The following is a 20,262-nucleotide window of genomic DNA, read 5'->3' on the forward strand; positions in this document are numbered from 1 at the left end:
GCGGCGTCCCCGGGGCCCACTCCGGAGCGCAGGCGGGCGGCTGGACCGGCGGCGCGGCGCGGGCCGGCGGGAGGCGTATTCTGGGCACGGGGCGCTGAGTTAGGCCGGCCGTGCCGGGCGGCAGTAGTGGGAGGCCGCCGAAGGCCTCGCGCGGCGCCGCCCGTCGAGGGGCGGGCGGCGGCAGACAGACCCGACCGTCGAAAAGCGCAGGAGGCCGGTGGGCCGGGTCGGGCCGCGCGGCGCAGCCATGCCTGGATTTACGTGCTGCGTGCCGGGCTGCTACAACAACTCGCACCGGGACAAGGCGTTGCACTTCTACACGTTTCCCAAGGACGCTGAGCTGCGGCGCCTCTGGCTCAAGAATGTGTCCCGTGCCGGCGTCAGCGGGTGCTTCTCCACCTTCCAGCCCACCACGGGCCACCGTCTCTGCAGCGTTCACTTCCAGGGCGGCCGCAAAACCTACACTGTGCGAGTCCCCACCATCTTCCCACTGCGCGGCGTAAACGAGCGCAAAGTAGCACGCAGACCCGCGGGGGCCGCAGCCGCCCGCCGCAGGCAGCAGCAGCAGCAGCAACAGCAACAGCAGCAGCAACAGCAGCAGCAGCAGCCGTCGCCGTCCGCTTCCACTGCCCAGACCACTCAGCTGCAGCCTAACCTGGTATCTGCTTCTGCGGCTGTGCTCCTCACCCTTCAGGCCGCTGTAGACAGCAGCCAGGCTCCAGGAACCGTGCCGCCGGTGCCTCCCACTCCCACGGGAGAAGACGTTAAGCCCATCGACCTGACGGTGCAAGTGGAGTTCGCGGCCGCAGAGGGCGCAGCCGCCGCCGCCGCTGCGTCGGAGCTAGAGGCTGCTACAGCAGGGCTGGAGGCCGCCGAGTGCCCCATGGGCCCACAGTTGGTGGTGGTGGGCGAAGAGGGCTTCCCTGATACTGGCTCCGACCACTCGTACTCGTTGTCGTCAGGCACCACGGAGGAGGAGCTCTTGCGCAAGCTGAACGAGCAGCGGGACATCCTGGCGCTAATGGAAGTAAAGATGAAAGAGATGAAGGGCAGCATCCGTCACCTGCGTCTCACCGAGGCCAAGCTCCGCGAAGAACTTCGCGAGAAGGATCGGCTGCTGGCCATGGCTGTCATCCGCAAGAAGCACGGAATGTAAACGAGTCCCTTTTTGGCCCTCCGGACTCCCAGATCCCTGCCAGCTTAGAGGGACCTGAGGCCACCGTTGTTGAACTCCCTCATACTCCTGGGGCACTGTTTGACAGTACTGAGGCTTAGGGCAGCTGGACTCTTTTGCTGGTGACCTAGTACCCTCTCATTTCCTCCTGAAGCAACGTCCTGAAGTCTGAGACTGCACTAGGGACACCAGCGGTTATGACTTTGTCTACCCATCCACACCTTCACTCCCTAACCCCAAGTTTATATTGCAGGTTCTGGTTAAGCAGAGGCTTCAGAACCACTGAACTTGAAACTTATCCCATAGGGATGCAGGTGGGATGCTGGAGGACTATGGCTTTGGGAAGACAACACCTTGAGTTTGGCTGGCAATCAGAGACAATTGTTGTGTGTGTAGTGATAAGAGATCCAAGTAACATCAGTTCTATTTTTTTGTGCTTTTCCTTCCCAGGTGCAGCCTGTGATTCTGATGGGGACTGGCAGATCTGTGCCTCAGCTTCCTAGGACTTCCCTCCCAGGAGGCCATCTACAAGGGGATCTAGGTGACCTGTTGATGGAAATCCAGCCTGCCAGGGACTTAGGTCTATCCTGTTATGTTTGCTACTGGTTACAAATTCTATTTTCTGTACAATTAGTCAGACTAAAGTTTTCACTGTGTTTGTTTGGCAAAACGAATTAAACAGAAAATAAGGTTTTTATTTGGGTCTCGCCATTTTATTTTTATAAGGACTCAGCTCAGGATCCTTGAAACGTGGGCAGATGGACTTCCTGATAGGCCTCCCCCTTCTCCGCCTTGGTCTCGAGGACAGGCTGACCCTGGGAGTAGAGATGCTTCAGTGACCAGGTTTCTCCATAAAGGGGCTCTAACCCTCATAAGGTCTTCTCAGAGTTCCAACGCATCCTGAAGAGTTTGGAAATTGCACCAAATGGTCCTGGTTTGCCCATGGGTTAGCTCCCTGTGTGCTTTCAACTGGGGGAAGAATCAACTGAGAACTAAGCTGAATTGTGGCACTTCCTGGGGGTTTTGAATTCCTTAAGAATTTTCAGCTGGAATTGAATTTTGCTCACTATTCTCCCTTAGGCCTAGTACAGTGTCTGGCACACATGGGCATACAGTTACTTACATCAGTGAAGACCACAGCTGGAGCCAGCCATGGGTTCTTACAAGGAATATGGATACCTTTGAACTTGGTGCACTTTCATTGTGAAGGAGGTGGATCCTCAGAGGAATTTAAGGATGAGTTGGGATCTGTCATCTCTTGACTCATTTTCTTCGCTGTTAGCATCTTTATTTAGACTGGATGTTGTAGTGACAAGGTGACATTTTTATCTGTGGTTCCAAGTCATTTAGCCGAAAGCTGGCAACAAATGCCTTTAAAGCTAGCAGTGTTTAACATGGGTATTGGGGCACAAATGATACTTACTGGGCTCCATAAAACATGATTCTTTTCTCTGTTACTTATGGAAAAAGCCACTTACCTGGGGGCTTTCCCTGTAGTTTCGAACTAGAATGACTCTAAAATATCCCTCCAGTCTCTGCTGTCCTTCTGACCCCTTGGCATTGACAAGTGTCTGTTGGGGAGGAGAAGTGGGAGATAGGTTGTGCAGGTGCCTAGTTGGGGAAAGGACTGTATGTCTCCCTTCCTGGGGTTAGGTCTGGCTGGTCATAAGGTGGTGGAAGCACAGTAGTACCCTTCCAGGCCAGCAGGGACTGTAGCCCTTTATGGGCAGGTGTTGGGTCACTCACTCCGCTGTCCCCACCCGCCTTCATTAGGAGTGAGGATTTTCCCAGGCTCCAGCCATGCTCCTTAGTGTATCATTTAGCTCCTGTTTGCTGAAGGGATTTAAGACTTTCAACTTTGGGTCTCTTGAACCTCTCAGCGGCACTCCCAGGACAGAGTGAGAAGAGCCAAACTGGTCAGGATTCGCTAGTGTCTGGATATGATGAGCACACAGTCTCTGGGGTGTTTTATCTTCTAGAAGGGAGGAGAACAGCTCAGAGCAAGGGAGGCCCTAGATACACCACAAGCAGGGCAATGCAGTCTCCCGGACTGAGTAATAAGAGAAGAATCTAGTCAGGCAAAATAATACAGATCTGGGATTTAATGAACAGAAGCCTGGTCTGGTCTTACCAGCCATCCCCAGGTGGAGGGGTGGGGGTGATGGTGAGGATCTGTAAAGGTATAAAATTGCTGGACGAACAGGAGTACTGAGCCATCTCTGACTAGGAGAAACCTTGTCTCTATAAACTTAACCTGTGGTCCCCCGGCTTAGCTGCAGAATCCCAGCAGGCCTGACCGAGACACACGTTACTTCAAATGTTTGTGTTACCCAGGAAACGACAACGAAAATGGGCTTTGAAAGAAAAGAGTAATGGGCGGGAGGGAGACTATGGACAATTTAATCGCTTAAATCACGGGGAAGGTTTGGGCGCACCAGTTATCTTTTTTCATTAATAAAACCAAGATTCTTAGTTGCCCTGCCTGATGCAAAACCCAACAACAAAAAACTTGTGAGAATGCTTTGTACACCCTAACTGCAGAAATCTAAGAGTAAGCTTGTTTCCAGCCCAGGAAAGCCTCGCTTGCTTGAAACCAGCTTTGGGTGCAACTTGCACCCGGTAGGGCGCAAGAATGTTGGGACAACAGAAGCTGTGGGTTCCGCCCCGGGTAGCCTTGGAGCTCCACTCGGAAGAGCCGCAGGGGCGGCCACAGCACCAAAGGGGAGGGGGGTTTGCGAGCAGAAACAGCTCAGGGGCCCAGGGAGGGGCGGCTAGGCCAGTTTGAGAACAGGCCGAGCTCCCACGGAGGCGGGGCCAACACCGAAAGGCCGCGAAAGCTGGGCGGGGCCGGACCAGCTGGGACTTGGCGACAACCGAGGCCTGACCCCAGCCTGGCGCCAAGCTCGGGTGTTCCAGAGGCTTCCGCTAGACCACAATTCTCAGGGGCTCGCCCCGGCAGCCTCCCTCCCTAACTTAGCCTCACCTCCCGCGCTGCGGGCCGTGTCTGGGCCTCGGCGAATAGGACGTCGGGAATGGTAGTTTTCTCCCAGCGCACCTATACCAGAAAAGAGCACGAGGAAGACTGCGTTTCCCAGAGTGCAGCGGGGTGGCAAGGGAAGGCAGGGGGGAAGGGACAGTCGGTCGCAGACCGCGCTGGGTTGCCGCCGCTGTTGCCGCCATCGTGCCAGCCCCTCGGGTGAGTGTCGGGGCTAGCGCGCCGGGGCTGGGGCTGGGCCGCAGGAGCTGTGCTCCGGGTCGCCTGGAGCTTCTGCTGCAAGTCCCCGGGCGGCCCCTCCCCTACCCCCCCCCCCGGCGGCCCCAAAGCCGCGCGGGGCCGGGGCCATGTGTCGCGCGCGGCTCCGCCTCCCGCCGGTCCTCTGAGGCGGCGGCCGGGGGAACACAGAGGAAGCCAGGAACCTATTTCGGGCGTACCGTGCAGGTGGCAGGCACACTGGACCGCTCCGAAGCCAGGCCTTTTTCTCTGGTCTGGACCACCCAGATGGGGCGCTCCGGGCCCCGCCCCGTCTGGCCTAGCCAGGCCTGCCCGAGTCCCGCAAACTGCAGGCAGGCTAGCGGGCGGACCCCATCCCCACGTCCTGCCGCCAGCCCGCCAAGGATTCGGGGATGGGTAGACGCCACCCAGCCCGTTCCGGAGTCAGCATTGGGTAAGGGCGCCCGCGTGCAGCAACCCTATCCTCCTCCGGTTCTGAACCACGGCTCGGCTAGGATGTAGGTGAGCGCTCACTTGCTTTTTTGCCGGCTGAGAGTGCACGAAACCTATCTCCCACTCCGGAACTCATGCGTAGGTTCTTCTGCGTGGAGGGCAGGGTCAAGGAATCTGCCGCGGGAGGGGGTTCCACATGGGACTTAACCCCCAGCAGCCTTGGAGAATCTGGCCTGAGGAGACGAGGCGGCTCCGGACTCGTAGGCTCAGCCCCCGCCCTTCTTTCTATCAGTGACCAGACCTCAGCCGTGGGTGGGTTGGCCGGCTGTGTTAGTGGAGGGAGGGAGGGAGGAAGCCAAGGAGGTGAAGCTGAATATGTGAGCCTCCAACACATTGTTAGATATCTTCAGTACAGCCTAATCCTCCCATCTGCTACTCCCAGAGTCGTCTGCCCTTCTTCATAGAGGAGGATGATTCCATGAGGGTGGTAACAATAAGGTGGGGCTTGATGGAGGGGAAGGCACAATCCAGGTCTGAGGTCGGTGAGCCTAATGCCAAACGAGGCTGGGCTGCAAGGGACATTGGGGGAGGGGCACTTTTGGGCTGTGAGGCCCTTTGAAGCCTGGGTGGCAGAACTAGGGCTGGAGACTGCAGAAAGTCAGGCTTCCCTCTCTTGCTTGCTCATTCATCCAACATTCAGAGCGACCTCTGAATAGGCAGAAAGCTGGTTGGGCCTTGGGAAATTGCCTTTAATGAAGGCACCGGGTCTCCATTGAGTTCTGGAGGAAGGGGAGTAGCTAGCCATAGAGCGGTCCTCAGGCTGGTTTTGGGAAGGCCCTTCCTGACTGAGTGATGATAAATTAAGGGACAAGTCTAGAGAAGACCATGGGATATGGGGAAAAGACAGTTTGTCAAGCCTTGAATTTTCTGACCCAATGCAGCTAATGAGCCACAGTTCTCCCAGGTACTAAAGAAGCAGCCAAGTCTTTGCACACCTGGCCTCAGCAGCAGGCAGGTCTCTTAGGAGAGTTGAGTTAAGCCCATGATGCACCACCCTTGGAATTTTTTTTATTTTTCCTTTTCTTGAATATTTCCCCAGGTAGTATTTTTCTGGTCATTGAACTCAAGCCTTGGAATTTTTCTTGCAGTTGCATTTTAAGTCCCCGCTGTTAAGGTTAAGAAGGATAGGCAAGGATCTGTCTAGATCTCCTCACCAGGCCTACTTTCTCCTTGTCTTTCTCTTTCTCCTAGTTCACATCCTAGCCTACGAGCGTGAACTAGTCAGGTTCATTCAACAGGCTCAGGAGAGGCCTGGTTTGCTCATGGAGGTGGGCAACAAGGAGGGACTACCCCCAGGACACACGTAGGGTCAGTGTGATTGGATGTCTTCGTGCCATAAGCAGTTGTTTCAAGATCTTGAGATTGTCTGGGTTGCTTCTTTCTAGGACACCAGTGTCAGGTGAGTTAGGCTTTATGGCTATGGATTAGTTCACAGATTCCAAAGCCCTAGGTGACTTGATCACAAGGGTTTTCTTTGAGGTCAAAATGCTGTTGTTCTTTCTCATAGGTTACCTGGGAAGGGGAGGGATTCAGGTCCCTCCTTCTCATTCCACACCTTAAGTTCCGTATAACTTCTGTGTCTGGGGTCAATCATGTAACCATTGCTACGCATCCTGACCCCCATAAGTCCTTGACCTTTCTGGAATTTGGCAAGCTGTCTGCATCTCAGAGCTCAGAGATAAGAGGAGAACACCGAGGTTGTCCACAACCAGTATGCACCCTCTCTAGTCTTGTAACGCTGACTTGGGTGGTGGGGCCTGGCCTGGGACAGTCAGGATATGGCTGCGTAATAAAGGGTCAGGCTGTGAGGAGACTGGGTTCTCAACCAGCTCAAAACTATGTCCCTTGGTGACATGGAACTCACCTCTCTGAGTCACATTTCACTTTATTCTGACTTTCCAACTGGTGGGTTGGGATGGAAATAATGATTTATGTGAAAGAATGCTCAAATTTTAGGATTGGAAGGCACCTTATATCAAAAAATTCTAGAATCCCTTTACTGAGGCATTAGTATCTTGCTTGAATTATTTTTTTCTCTTGTCTCACCAATGATGCATTTTACTCAGCCACCATTCTTGCGGCCCTTTTCTGTATGTCAGGCTCTGGGCAGAAGCTGGAGGTAGAGTAATGAGTTCCTACCAAGTCCCAGTGCTGGGAAAGGAGGTCACAGTAGTCAGGGAGACAGAATGTTGCTATTATGTATTGAGGTCTAAGTTGAAGAGACCCACAAGGGACTCTTGGCCCTTTGCAAAAGGTTGGGGTGAGGGGGGCTTCTGAGTGACAGAGTAGAGGCTGTTACCAAAGAGTAAAGGCTGTTAGTGAGCCCACTCTCCTTTCCAGTGCCTGAAGAAACCATGGAGCAAGGTATCCCTCAGGATGCTGGGCCCAGGAAGGTCTGGGATCCCTTGAGCAACTTGGCCGTCACCACTCCAAATTGCTGTTGCTATTGAGTCTAGATAGATCTTCTGTCACCAGCTCCTCGTCTCTCAGAGGTCTCTGCTGGGTGTTCTCCCAGTACCTGAGAATCTAACCAGCATTTTGTGGTCCATGACCTCCTTCCCTGCCTGAACCTGGCTTGGTGCCTTCTACCTCTTTGACTGAGACCTTTCAGGTCACTTATTCAAGTGCCCAGTGCTCTTGGAATGATATCTATCAGGACATCTTTCCAGAGTGAAACAGGCGCCGTCCCCAGAAGTGAAAGGGAGTAGTACTTTTGGAGATTGGGGAGTGAATCCAAAAAGTTCTCCACAGGGTGGACATTGAATGTTAGGCAGGATTTCTGTGGACAGCTTGAGCTGAACCTCCTGATGGGCCTGTTTTTAAAGTTAGTATTTTTTTTTTCTGATGGGCCATGAGAATGTTTGTATGTGAGGGGTTGGGTTTGCGTGGTATTGCAGAAGACTTGAGAGTCCTTTGGACTACTAGGAGATCAAACCAGTCAGTCCTAAAGGAAATCAACCCTAAATATTCATTGGAAGGACTTTGCTGAAGCTGAAGCTCCAGTACTTTGGCCACCTGATGTGAAGAGCCAACTCATTGGAAAAGACCCTGATGCTGGGAAAGATTGAGGGCAGAAAGAGAAGGGAACGGCAGAGGATGAGATGGTTAAACAGCATCACAGACTCAAAGACGTGAATTTGAGTACACTCCTGGAGATGGTGAAGAACAGGGGAGCCTGGTGTGCTGCGGTCCATGGGGTCGCAAAGAGTCAGACACCAGTTAGCAACTGAGCAACAACGCCTTCCCCAATTTTGAGATTTTGTGATTTCTTGCTTTGACCACATATGGCAGGAGTTCCTGAAGATTCTTCCTGAGGGAGGTGCTAGCGTGCGGGTTATCCCTGCAGTGGCTCCAGCAGTGACCGACGCTGCTGGTCAGCACCCGTACCACCAGGTCTGGGTGGCACCATCTCCATCCTCACTCTGTCAGCAGAAATGTGTCTTCCTGGTAGGAATCATTTGTTCAGGTCTGACTGTGACTCAGGAAGGTGGCCAGGGAAGAGGGACACAAGAGGACTGGGGTTGGTCCTTGTCACTACCCTGGGCCTTTATTTATTGCTGGTACCTGCTATATGCCAACTCCTTAAGCACTCAGGCTGGAGAAGGGTCTACCCTGCGAAGGAGAACCTCCTCTCATGAGAGAGATGCGTCCAAGGAACCTGGGAACTGAGGGTTGTTTGCCTCAGTAAACGGGGGATTCAGAAATGTTTGTTTCCTAAAGCCTCAGGTACTCTGTCAGAGCCACTGGGTCTCTCCAGGGCAGAAACTGCAGCCCCCTGGAAGGACATCTGTATAGAGATATTGGTTCCACTTGCAGAGGTGGTTCAGGCCCAGGTCAATACACGGTCTCATTTGCAGGTTGTACACCTGCTGTGACAGGCTGAGCATGCACTTAAAGGGTTTCCCTTCTGACGGGCGTAGAGCTTGCCAATTTCAAAGGGGAAGAAAAAGCCTGGGCTCCATTCTTCGTTTTTCCATCTACGCTTCTTGCTACTTGACATGGGCTCTCAACTATTCCAGTCCAGGCCAATTTTGTAGACATTTTAATGCCGGCTATGCCCCAGTGGCCTTGCGTGGTCTTGAATTCTTAGCCTCTCAAGAGTTTTGGTTTCATCTACAAAGTTGCAGTAATCATACCAGCTTTACAGAACTGAGAGGCTGGAATGAGAGAAGACGTGTATGTAATAACTGTTTGGTTTACAGGGCTTTGACTGATGGTACACGAAATATCAAGTTCATGGATGGGAACTGTCTAGGCCAGGGCCCCAGAGATCCCTGAACCACCTCGGAAAGGGGGCTACTCAGGAACTGAGTATGGGCAGAGCAGAGGGACTAGAATGCAGGTCTCAGGATTCAGCTTCTGGGCCAACCAGGGCAACCTGACGCCTCTGGAGCCCTCTCCAAATAGAAGAGGAGAGGGCCCTTAGTGTGCTGGGGGCACCTAGACCTCAGGGGTCTGCCCCGGGAAAGGGTTCTGTCCTGGGCAGCGGACTTTGGCTGCTGTCTCTCCCAACTGCAGGCGAGTGAGTGGTGAACGAGGCTGTTGCCAGTCCTGGGTCAAGGCTGTTCCTTCGTGTGGTGTCCTATAGGAGGCTGAGATAACCCTCCTTCCCAGCTCTTGACCCAGTGTTCACCTCGTACCTGCCAGCTGAGTCCTGCTTTATATCCGCAGTTGATTACCCCGAACATCCTCATAATTACTGATGAAGACAGGGTCTGAGGGTCCTGCCATGTGGGAGAGGAGGAGCAGACTAGCGGCCAGGCCTTTGATGGCGTGGTCCTGTGCCTCCTCTTCAGCCACAGTTGTCCCTCAGGTGATCAGAACCTTGGGAATTGGGGTGGGAGGGAGGGGCCAAGCACCACTAACACACACCTCAGACAGATGGCTGGGTGGAAGGCAAAGGATTGTTTCCTGACAAATTGGACAGAAGGTGTGGGTGGAGGTGAAGTGGGTCACCTGGCCACTTAAATTGAACAGGGTTTTCCCAGAACACACTTCTCCAGAGAAGAGGGCCTAGGTGAGGCACCTTGCAGACAGGGACAGGGGTACCCCAGTCAGGGAGAGGGACCACTAACATATATGTAAATGTGATAATCTCATGCAGTGACAAGTGCTAAGAAGATGAAGCAGGATGATGAAATGAGTACCCGGGAGGCCACTTGAGACTGAATGGTCAGGGAAGGTGTCTATGAGGAGGTGACCTTTGAGTGGACACACATGTGACGAGGAGCTAGACACATGAAGGAGGATCTGGATACATCTGGGAGGAAGGATGATCCAAGCAGAAGGATCAACAGTTGCAGAACCCTCCAGTGAGAACAGGCTCAAGATGTTCCAGAAATAGGAAAATGCCCAGAGTGGCTGCAGAGGATGGGGAGGAGTGGGTGGCCAGAGATGAGGTTGGATAGCTGGGAGGCCAGGTTACCCTGGACCTTGAAGGCAGGATAAATGGTTGAGATTTTGTCAGTGGAGAATGGGAAGGCTGCTGCACAGGATACACACTACTCTTCAGATCAGTGTCTTCCCCTCTGGTTGCAGTCCACAACGTTCCCTCTGTCTAGTCCACGCCTGTGCTCTGGGTTTAAGCCAAAGTTGTCTGTCAGTTCTACCTGTCGGAATCCTTCCCAGCCTCTGCTTCAGGGCCCTTGAGACCTAGCAGACAGTAGGTATGAAGGTCGTAGTGCTGAGTTGGTATGAGTTCAAGGATCACATTATAAGATCACAGATAAGAACATAGATCGCACATCTGGTGTTCCCTGTGGGCCTCAGTGATAGGCCATCCAACATGAACATCCTTCTGTTTGAAAGTGTGGAGTTAGTAATGAATGTCCTCTTCCTCTTTCTCGTCACTCTTCTGACCCCAGTCGTGCCCTAGATCCAGCTAGGCCCACATTTATCTCTGCTTCGCTGAGATGGTGGAATGGGGTTGTGACTTTGAAGGTTTAGGAAAAGCGTGAGATCATCCCCCATGAAAACATCCATTGTTTAGTGTGGCAGTCTGCCTGGTGCCTTTGTTTGGAGGCAGAAGCCCTGGTTCAAGCTTGTCTTGCCCCTTTCATAAAAAGCCAAGGTTAGAGATCAGGGCTTCAGCCCTACATGTCATTCGTTTTTATCTCCAGACCAGTTGTCACTGGAAGTCTTGGTCCTGGAGCCCACTAAGCCTGGTTCCATCCAGTTCCACCATTTATTAGGCTCGTGACCTTGAGCAAATTTAGCTGACCTTGCTGGGCCTTGTTTTGCTCATCTCTAACATTGGAGTTGACTCACAGGGTGTTAGAACAAAATGCATGTAAAGCCGTGAGCACATTTCTACACTGAATACGCATTAGTGAAAACGAGACATCAGCTGGACACTACTGTTTCGAGTTTCAAAATACTGGAAACTCTGACCCAGAATTTGAGGAGCAAAATGAACGGTTTTTTTTTTCTGTTACCCAGTGGGATCCCCTGGGCCAGAGCTTTTAACCTGATGTGTATGACAGCCTCAGGGAGTATGAACTACTTGAAGTCAGTGACAAGACTGGGGCATCTCTGCCTCTGTGTGGATTGATTGGGAGCGGGCCACAGTGTATGAGACGTTCTTAGAGAGTCTTTGCACCCACAGAGACCTAAGGGTCAGTGAAGGCTGATATTCAGTGGGTGAGAGGTCACCGAGATCATTTCTGCTCCTCGAGGAGCCTGGCCTCAGTCAGCCTGAGTGAAGCAGGAGGCGGTGGTCAGCGGCCCTCTCGGAAGAGCTGTAGGAGAAGCTGTCATGAAGGTCAGTCCGCAGTCTCACGCGAGGCTGCCCATCAGCCTTGCATTGTGTTTCTTTCCAGGCTATTCTTTCCACAGTAAATATATTAGAAGCAAGGCCGGGGCTGTCTGGCCATCCTGGGGAACCCCCAGTCCAGCCACCCCTCCCCTGTGTCCCATGGGGATGGGAGGTGGCCCCCACACCCTGCTGCTTTTTCTAGGCTCAAGAATACCACCTCACAACTACAGGGTGAAAGCTTTGTGGAAGATGTGGAGTCAGAAACTGGAAGTCCCATAGTTTACTGGACTCTGTGCTGGGAGATTGAGGGGGTGGGATGGGATGTGGCAAGAACCAAATGGGAACGCTCACAGCCCAGAGCCACAGTGGAGTGGGCCCTGGGTATGCCGATCCAGGCTTGCACGTGGTGTTGGAGGTCAACAGTTGAGTCTGCAAAGGAAGACCCAGATGGGAGGCATCTGAATGGTGACGTGAGGGGAGGGCAGGCATCCCAGCGGGAGGACTCACCTGTGCAAAAACCCCGGGAGCAAACTCTGAAGTTCCGGTGTGTTTAGCTGTGGTGCTGGATTGAGGCGGGAGAGAATGGCTGAGGAGTTAGGGATAGGTGTGGATAGCCACCTGTGGGCCTTCAGGTGTTTGACCTTGAACCCAAGGATGAGGGGTTTGTAGGGGAGGGACATGGCCAGCCTTGTGGCTTAGAACTCAAGGACGCAAAATTAGCAGAAAATAAGCAGTGACCTTAACCAGAGAACTCAGGATCAGCACTGATGTGCTGGGCAAGTTGGGGCCACAGGCTGAACCTTGGTTTTTCCACCTGTAAAGTGGGCTGACGGTGAAATCAACCGCATGATTACTACACAGAGGTAAACACATCAGGGTCAAGCAAGCCTTGAACAAGGTTGCTGTGGGCTTCAGAGGCACCACTTGACATCGCTAAAGCAAAGTCTTCAATCCACATAGCTTTGAAGGTTCCTGCTCACCCTTTTTGAATAGTCCTGTCCCTCAGGAGAGCTCCCTTTGCCCTGCCCCCTCCACCCGGCCAAAGGGCTCTTCTGTCCCTTTATCCCTCCTACCTCTTTACTCCACCTCTGCTTCTGCCAAGTCGTTTTTGTGTTAGAAACTTATCACACTATTAAGAACAATGTTGAGAAAGGAAAAAACACCTCACTTCCTTCACCTCAGTGTCCCACCATATGGCGCCACTTTTCTGTGGATAGCTTCTAGTCTTATTTCCCCTCACCCTCCATCTCCCGCTTCTCGGTTTCCTGCCCTTATCTCTTCTTGTGTCCCCAGGCACATGCTCATGTTGTTTCTCCTGACTGGCACACTCCTTTAAGACCTTCTCTGAGGGCTGCTGAGAACAGAGGGCAAGATGGCCCTAGTTCATTCCTCCCTGCCCCAGAAGTCTTGGTGGGGCTCAGCAGGGCACCTTGGGAGTGTGATGTGGTGGGGTTGGGCTGCGATGGGTGAGTCATCTGGTGGAAGGGGCAGAGATGCGCAATGCCAGGCTCTTGTGCCTCCAGTGACCCGAGTTTGCATGTGGTGCTGTCACAGTCTGACCCCTTGAAAATGTGACCAAGACAGAGCAGCTGAGAGCAGCTGCGTATCCTGTGTTTTTCCCACTTGTTCTGTTTCTTGGCAGAGAGCAAGCTGGGACACTCCTTGTCCCAGGCAGGCGCCGCTGGGCCCAAGCTTTCTCCTGTGCTTCTTTTAGACTTTCCTGGACATTTAGTCATCCCAGCACCGTGCTGCTATTTTTAGTGCCACCACCTCCTAGGGAACCTAAAATAAAGCTGGCTCAGCTTCCTGGCCCCTCATTGGCTGGAGCGTTGGTCACAGGCTGGGAGATTGGCTGAATTGGGCATAAGCTACTACCCACTTCCACTGTCCTTCCTCTGGTTCCTCTGGCCTAGGGTGAGGCCATAGGGACCAGAGCAAACCAGCACTAACCAAGCTGAGTCAAGAGCTTTACTAGGTTCCCTTAGTGAGACCCCACTGGCAACAGCAGGGTTCCACCCCCTTATAGAGAAGAGGGCTGAGGCCCTCAGGATGGCAGTGACTTGCATCAGATCCCACCACTACCAGTGGTTGTCTGCCGAGATCAAACCCACCTCCTTACAGCTTTGGTTCAGAGTCCTGTTATTAGGAGAGAGTGGGTGGGTTCCTGTGTAGTCAGAAACAGCTATAGAACAACAGAGGTCTGCTGTTGTGGGTCCTGCAGTGAGATGCGCTCCACTCTACTCAGGAGGAGCCTACCAAAGCCTGAGCGGCTCTTTCGTCTGGGGCTTGGATTTTTCATCTAGCAGCCTTGGATCCCTGATATCTGTAGCAGGGTGGGTTGGAGGGGGTACGGCTCCCCTCTTGCTCGGAGACCAGAGAGGGGCAGCCCTTCTGAGGGAGCCAGTGCTGGGATGGGGTGTAGAGACATGACTCATTTTCCCCTCCCAACCTTCCTTTGCCTTCCCAGCATTTCTGTTGTCATCTGTGATCCTCTGAACTCATGGTCCCAGCTCTGCAGTTGGTAGATGTAACCCCTCTCGGTGATGAAATGATGTCATGTGGCCTCAAAGAAATAAACTTCCCCCTTAAGACAAAGTGAGGGAGGGTCACTTGCTGTCTTTGTTCCTCAAGTGGGACCTTGAGGAACCATTTCTCCCCACTCTGACCGGGTCTTCTACCTGCCAGTAAGGCCCTGGGGTAATGTTAAGGGCCTGAGTGCTGCAGTCGAAGACACTTGACTCAGACATCAGTAGTTCCTGACCTGCAAAGTGGGAAGAATAGCAGTAACTGGCTGTGCAGGTTGTTGAGAGGATTAAATGAAATGGGGAGAGTGCTTAGCTCATCCTCTGTAGTACTTGCTCTGACCTTCCTTCATCCGGGCTCCCCCTTCAGGACCCATCCTTCTCTATGATCCTGACACCAGGAGGGTCTGAGTTGTCCATCTCTGGGCTCCCTGCACTTGTCTGTATTGAGGGATTGCTTATCAGTTCCCTGGGTCCTCTCCGTGTTCTCCAGGAGCACAGACCTCAGCAGAGCACTGCCTGCTCAAGGAGGTCTGGGAGGGGTGGGGGTCAGTGAAGAGACTGACTGGCTACCTGCTGCTTCCACGGTACCAACGCTTCCCTTCCTGTCTTGCTGGACTTACAGGTCTCAACGAGGCCGGGTGACGCTCCAGAATGGGAGACAAGCCAATTTGGGAGCAGATTGGATCCAGCTTCATTCAACATTACTACCAGTTATTTGATAATGACAGAACTCAACTAGGCGCAATTTATGTAAGTCTTCTGCTCTAGCACCAAAACGGGATTCCAGGGGATCAATTCAGATGTGGGGCCCATGCCTCCAGTTCACAAGTTCTGGCACCCCTCACTGGATTGGCTGAGCCCTTTTATCTGAGCTGCTCTTCACAGGGTAGGGGGCTTAAGGCCTAGCCCAGCTCCCCAGGCCACATGGACCTTTCTGTCATCTTCTGCATGAGTGAGATTCTTAGGTAATCTAGTGGATCTACATGAGTGGTACCATAGGCAGCACTTTCTGGGCTCGCCCTTCCATGGTCCTGTGAGTGCCTCTGGTCCAGACCAGCACCGGTGGACAGAGGCTAGGGCTTCTGGTGCCCCCTGGAGGCAGCAGCTGTAAGAATCATCAGTGCACCTCAGATGGCTTCTGGAAGCCCCAGGTCCAGTGTCCTTTGAAGAGCTAAAAGCCCCTGAAAGCTCATGGGAGGCGGGTGTTTCTTGAGTAACCCTTCTGTGTAGGCATTTTTTACTGCTATGTTAATGATGTTCATATATACCAAAATTTACTTGTATTTGACCCTGCCCAAGACAGAAATGTGATTGATCAAGCCACGCCTAGCAGGTCTGCCCAGGATAGAAGTGATAGGAGTCATCACGCACAGCCTTGCAGCTTGATGGGCTGTGGGCAAACTCCTCTGTCTCCCTCAAAAAGTCAGGGCCAGTTCAGACATTTTGAAGAAAAGAAAGGGATCTTAGCGGTGGAAGGCCACATCCGGCCCAGGTAATTGATTGTCATTATCACAGGTAGAGGGTTTTAAAAACTCAAACTGGCCTGACTGGGATCTTTGGCACTTCTGTCTTGTTGCTTTTGAAATCAATTAAAGCAGGTCTGACCCAGAGAAGAGTTAGCAACGTCTTTAAGGAGTACTTTATGTATGTCGTTTTATGGAAGCTCATCACGTTTTCCCTTTAAACATCAGGAAACAGATTGGGTGGGGGGGGGAGGTGGATAAAAAACTAGTTTGCCTAATGTCAGAGCTGCTGAGTAGCAGAGGCACTTTTGAGCTCTGGCCCAGGAGGCTCTGGTAGGAAAGATGGGGTGGGGAGGCAGTGAAGCTGTGGGTTACATGTTGATGGTTGGGAGGGTCCCAGGAGAGGCCTTGTCAGCCTCCACCCCTCCCTGACCCCATGGGAAGGGCCTCTGTGGAACTGACTCTGGGCTCTAGAGATGGTGTTGAACATAGATGTTTCCTAGTTCGTTCGTTCTTTTTTTTGTTCCAAGTTATTTCTGATGATTATTCTGGGACTGGTGCTGACCAACCAAACAACAGGATGGTTTTTGACTTGAGTCTTGGCCACATATGGCCAGCCTGGAGCTCATCCATATCAAAGGCCATACAACTTTTTGGATAAAAAGTGGGAGATGAGCTTGCTTATTAGTAAGTTTGTGTTTTCTTACATAGTCTTTCAGAGCTTGGGCTCTGCGATGCTGGGGTGTAATTAAAGTTGTTAATCATCTGAAGTTTGGAAATTACCCTCATTTCCCTTCTTTACAGACAGGGAAACAGACATGGACTCATGTTCCCCAAGCAGGACCCTTTTGGGGGTCTTTTCAGGGCCTCAGCGATATTCCTTGTGCTCTGAAGCTCTGACCCCAGATTTCCTGGTTTTCAGATTGATGCGTCATGCCTTACGTGGGAAGGACAGCAATTCCAGGGGAAAGCTGCCATTGTGGAGAAATTGTCTGTAAGTAAGGGCCAGGTCTGGGCTGCAGGCAGCTCCTTCCCCACCCTGCTGGCCACAGCCCACCACCTATTTTTTCTCTTGCAGAGCCTTCCATTCCAGAAAATCCAGCACAGCATCACGGCGCAGGACCATCAGCCCACACCAGACAGCTGCATCATCAGCATGGTTGTGGGCCAGCTCAAGGTAATGGTGCTGCTGCCTTGCAGCACCACTGTCCTGCTCCTCAGGGACACCCAGACAAGTGATGCCTGGAGCTTTGCAGCTCAGTACTCTAGCCATCAGCCACACGGGGTGATTTTTAAATTGCATGAAGTAAAATGAAATAAAATTAAAATGTAGTTCCTCAGTTGCATTAGTCATATTTCAAGTGCTCAGAGTTATTCATGGCTGCCTATTGGACAGCACAAACATAAAACATTTCTGTTATTGCAACAAGTCCTACTGGAGAGCACTGGTATAAAGCCTTGGAAAAGGGACAGTGAGGTACAGGAACAGGATAGGGCTGTGATCCCAGCCACTGGGCCTTTGTACTGCCCCCAAGCTGTAGGGGAGCCTTCTGCAGGCAGCTGACCCTGAACTGGAGTCTATGCTACTATTCTCCAAGCTGGCTGCTGGCTCTTCCACCTGCTGAACAAAGCAGATTCTGGGAACTCCCGCTTCTCTTTGGATTTCTAGTTCTACTTCTCAAGGCCTGTTAACCTCAAAGCTTTCCTGTGGTCCTTTGGTGCCTCTGCCCGTACACCCCACCCCCCTTCCAGGAACTCCTACTTGTTATACTCTAACAGACTGAAGATTTCCAAAAAGCCTCTCCTTCCCAAAGCAGGACAGATGAGCTGCCCCTTAACCAGGTTCCAGCCTCCTGGGCATGTGGCATCATGGTCCCCAGAATATGAGACCCACATGCCTTCTCCCTAGGCTAGGCAGGGCTTCCTGAGTCCAATACAAGGGTGGAGGGAAAGGGCGGCCCTCTAGGCCTCTCCACTGGACCTGGATGGACCTGCCTTTTGGCCTGGTTTTTCCTGTCAGTTTCTCCTGCCTGTTCAAGATACCCTGCCCAGAGAGTGTGCTCAGATAGGCCTTGGGAGTGAGGAGGTCTTTTCTGGGGTCTCAGGGCACACTTTCCCAGGCTGGGGTCATTAAGCAGTGCCTCTTCCACCTGGCTTCAAGTTCTTTCTGGTGTTTCTGTCCAACCCCCAAAAGACTGATTTGCCTCCTTGCTGATGATAATTCCTGGAAAAAACAGTGATGTTAGAAACACAGCTGGTTAGTTAGGCTTCTACCTCAACTAGGCCTCATCTGGGTGTTCTGCAGTTTGGCTGGAGGTCTCTCACCCTTTTTTTGTTGCAAATATTATATGTTACATGACAAGAAACAGATTACCTGATAGGGATGCATTAGTTTTTTTCTCTCTGCAGAGTTGTAATTGGTGTGAGCTTGGTTTTGAGCCTTTTCTCATGTACAAAGTCATTATTAGTAGTATCTTCTCATGGGTGGACTAACTAACATAATCAGACACTAAGACTGTTTAGTTTTTAGACTACCATGAGTTACATGATAAGCACCACAGAACTCTTTCAGATTGGTCACTTTTGCCCAGAAACATGAACTCAGAGGCGCTATGTTGTCTGCTATATTGCTGTAGCTAACTGGTGAGTTGTTCTGCAGTTTGAGTGTACATAGTATGAGCTGCCACCTCAAGTCCCCTTTGTGCCAAGTTCAATGTTACATACATTATGTCAGTTCACAATCACGAGTACCCTGGGCTCTCCTAGGATTTGTGTCCAAGATAGAAAGGCCTGATTGCAAAGTCAGCATTCTCCTCCAACTGAACACCCTTCCTGTTCCTTGGCCAACTTAACTGAACCATTTTTTTCTCTTTACAGGCTGATGAAGACCCCATCATGGGGTTCCACCAGATGTTCCTATTAAAGAACATCAATGATGCTTGGGTTTGCACCAATGACATGTTCAGGCTTGCCCTGCACAACTTTGGCTGACCTCCTCCCAGCCAGGCACTCATGCTGTTTCCTCCTCCCTCCTCTCCCCGATACTATTCACACTCCTCCAGATGCTCCAAATATCATTCACAAACGAGCAGGGCCGCGGTGGGCGTGGGCGCAGTGCGCTGCTGCTACCGAGGTGTTGTGCATGATGTTTGGATGCTAGACTAGTTGCATCTGACAGGAGAAGTTTGTGTTGTACCAGCGCATGCCTTGGAAAGACTTAAGTAATGCAAAAGGTTGTCTTTTTTTTTTTTTTTTTAATCTACTGACAAGTTGCTCTAGTAACCCAAAGAAGTGAAGGAGAAAGCAGCTGCCTCACCGCCCAGATATTGATTTGTTCAGATGTTTCAATGCCTCATGATACAATAAAACCACGAAAATTTTCTTAACAGTTTAAATTGTTTGAATTAGTTGAATAGTGGGCTGGGCATCCATAACTACCCTGCCTCGTTGGCTCTCTCATGTCTCACCATCCCACATCTACGCCCACTCAGCAATACCTGTTGCAAGGAGAAAACACCGAAGCAGCACTCTGAGCTCAGGCAGCACTCTGCACTCGCTTCTCTTAGAAGCCCTGTAGGGCATAGTGTTCCCTCCATCTGGCCTTGGAAAAGTGAGCTGCAGACAGGGAGAGCTCAGGTCTGAACGGAAGAGTCCCTTGAAGCCTCGGCAGTCAGTCCTGACATTTCCTGTGACCTCTACACTGGGTAGCGTCAGGGCTCTAATGACAGGTGAGATGATGCAGAATCCCACCGAAGATTGAAAAGCCTTGGCAAAAATGGCCCATTAGGTTCAGGCCCTCTGGACTGAGGGCTCAGCAGGACCAAGCATGAGCAGGCATTTGAGGGCGAAGGCCCTGTTCTAGCCACAGAAGGGTCACTATCACATCCAGCATGCCCCGTAAATCCCCGGACAAGCAGAGGGCAGCTCTTACCCTGTACCATCTGCTTCGGATGTCACTACCAAAACGGGAGTGCCTCAAACAGCCAGCCTCCAATGCCCAGAGCCAGGCCCAGTTGGGTTGGAGTATAGATTTAAAACTGAAAGCATTCTGAGTTTGAGGGAATTCAGGTTGTAGGATTTCTCATGCCTGAGACCTCTGCAAGGCATCTCTAGGCCTTCTCCTATTCCCTCCCTGACCACAAACACAAACTCACACTACTATCCTCAAATCCCAGGAAATCTCAGCTGTTGGGGCAGTTTCTCCTCCTTAGTTTTGGGGACAGACTTTGCCTAGTATCAATACAAATCCAGCCCTTTAGCCCTGAGACTGGTGGTGTAAAACTGATGGCAAGGTAGCAACCACAGACCAGAACCAAACCCAGGATTTGGTCTGTTTACCTGTTTGGGGTTTTAGGATTGGTGAGGGCACCACAGCTTTGCCTGTTATGCACAGCCCCCTTCCCTCCTGCACTGTGGATGGAAGCCAGGAACTTCCTCAGACCCCCACTGGTAGCCTAGCTATGCTGGGCACTGGGCTGGATGGTGTGCTGTTTGAAATAACAGCATACTCAGGAGGTTTCAGTGGGACTAGTTTCTTGGCTGCTCTGTATTTGGGGGATAGAGGTTGGGGAGAGGTAGAAACCTGCTGCCTCTTAAACCACCCTGTATAAAATTTGCAATAC

At 52.0% G+C, this 20,262-nt stretch overlaps 2 protein-coding genes and 1 long non-coding RNA gene across 7 annotated transcripts; 2 read left to right on the forward strand and 1 right to left on the reverse strand.

Moving 5' to 3' along the window:
- Positions 1 to 23: 23 nt before the first annotated feature.
- THAP11 (THAP domain containing 11) lies at positions 24 to 1,871 on the forward strand. 2 transcript variants are annotated; one of them, XM_086351318.1, is made up of 2 exons: positions 24 to 1,488; positions 1,625 to 1,871. In XM_086351318.1, the coding sequence occupies exon 1, from the start codon at positions 248 to 250 to the stop codon at positions 1,154 to 1,156; it is 909 nt and encodes a 302-aa protein (XP_086207444.1). In that variant the 5' UTR covers positions 24 to 247; the 3' UTR covers positions 1,157 to 1,488; positions 1,625 to 1,871. The 2 variants fall into 2 exon arrangements, with proteins under 2 accessions (XP_086207444.1, XP_086207443.1); XM_086351317.1 differs by having other exon boundaries at positions 24 to 1,152.
- Positions 1,866 to 5,131, reverse strand: LOC147353439 (uncharacterized). The gene is made up of 3 exons (XR_015145617.1): positions 4,920 to 5,131; positions 4,158 to 4,229; positions 1,866 to 2,745 (listed from the first exon to the last, which is right to left on the reverse strand). It is a non-coding gene; the product is annotated as an uncharacterized LOC147353439 (long non-coding RNA).
- On the forward strand, positions 4,320 to 19,035 carry NUTF2 (nuclear transport factor 2). Of its 4 annotated transcripts, none has more exons than XM_086351340.1 (5): positions 4,320 to 4,907; positions 14,800 to 14,927; positions 16,563 to 16,634; positions 16,719 to 16,817; positions 18,518 to 19,035. In XM_086351340.1, exons 2-5 carry the CDS (start codon positions 14,829 to 14,831, stop codon positions 18,629 to 18,631), a joined length of 384 nt encoding a protein of 127 aa, XP_086207466.1. In that variant the 5' UTR covers positions 4,320 to 4,907; positions 14,800 to 14,828; the 3' UTR covers positions 18,632 to 19,035. The 4 variants fall into 4 exon arrangements, with proteins under 4 accessions (XP_086207466.1, XP_086207467.1, XP_086207464.1 ...); XM_086351341.1 differs by having other exon boundaries at positions 4,320 to 4,839; XM_086351338.1 differs by having other exon boundaries at positions 4,320 to 4,370.
- The last annotated feature ends 1,227 nt before the right edge of the window (positions 19,036 to 20,262 follow it).

This window comes from Bos grunniens, chromosome 18, assembly GCF_055505025.1.
Source record: "Bos grunniens cultivar Pamir isolate PY7600 chromosome 18, Bosgru_T2T1.0, whole genome shotgun sequence".
Classification (NCBI taxonomy): domain Eukaryota; kingdom Metazoa; phylum Chordata; class Mammalia; order Artiodactyla; family Bovidae; genus Bos; species Bos grunniens.

What these genes read in the sequence shown, in the direction of transcription:
- NUTF2 (XM_086351340.1), top strand. Translation starts at nt 14,829, where the DNA reads ATGGGAGACAAGCCAATTTGGGAGCAGATTGGATCCAGCTTCATTCAA. An exon ending in CTCAACTAGGCGCAATTTAT is followed by an intron (nt 14,928 to 16,562) that starts GTAAGTCTTCTG and finishes CCTGGTTTTCAG; the next exon opens with ATTGATGCGTCATGCCTTAC. An exon ending in TGGTTGTGGGCCAGCTCAAG is followed by an intron (nt 16,818 to 18,517) that starts GTAATGGTGCTG and finishes TTCTCTTTACAG; the next exon opens with GCTGATGAAGACCCCATCAT.
- THAP11 (XM_086351317.1), top strand. Translation starts at nt 248, where the DNA reads ATGCCTGGATTTACGTGCTGCGTGCCGGGCTGCTACAACAACTCGCAC.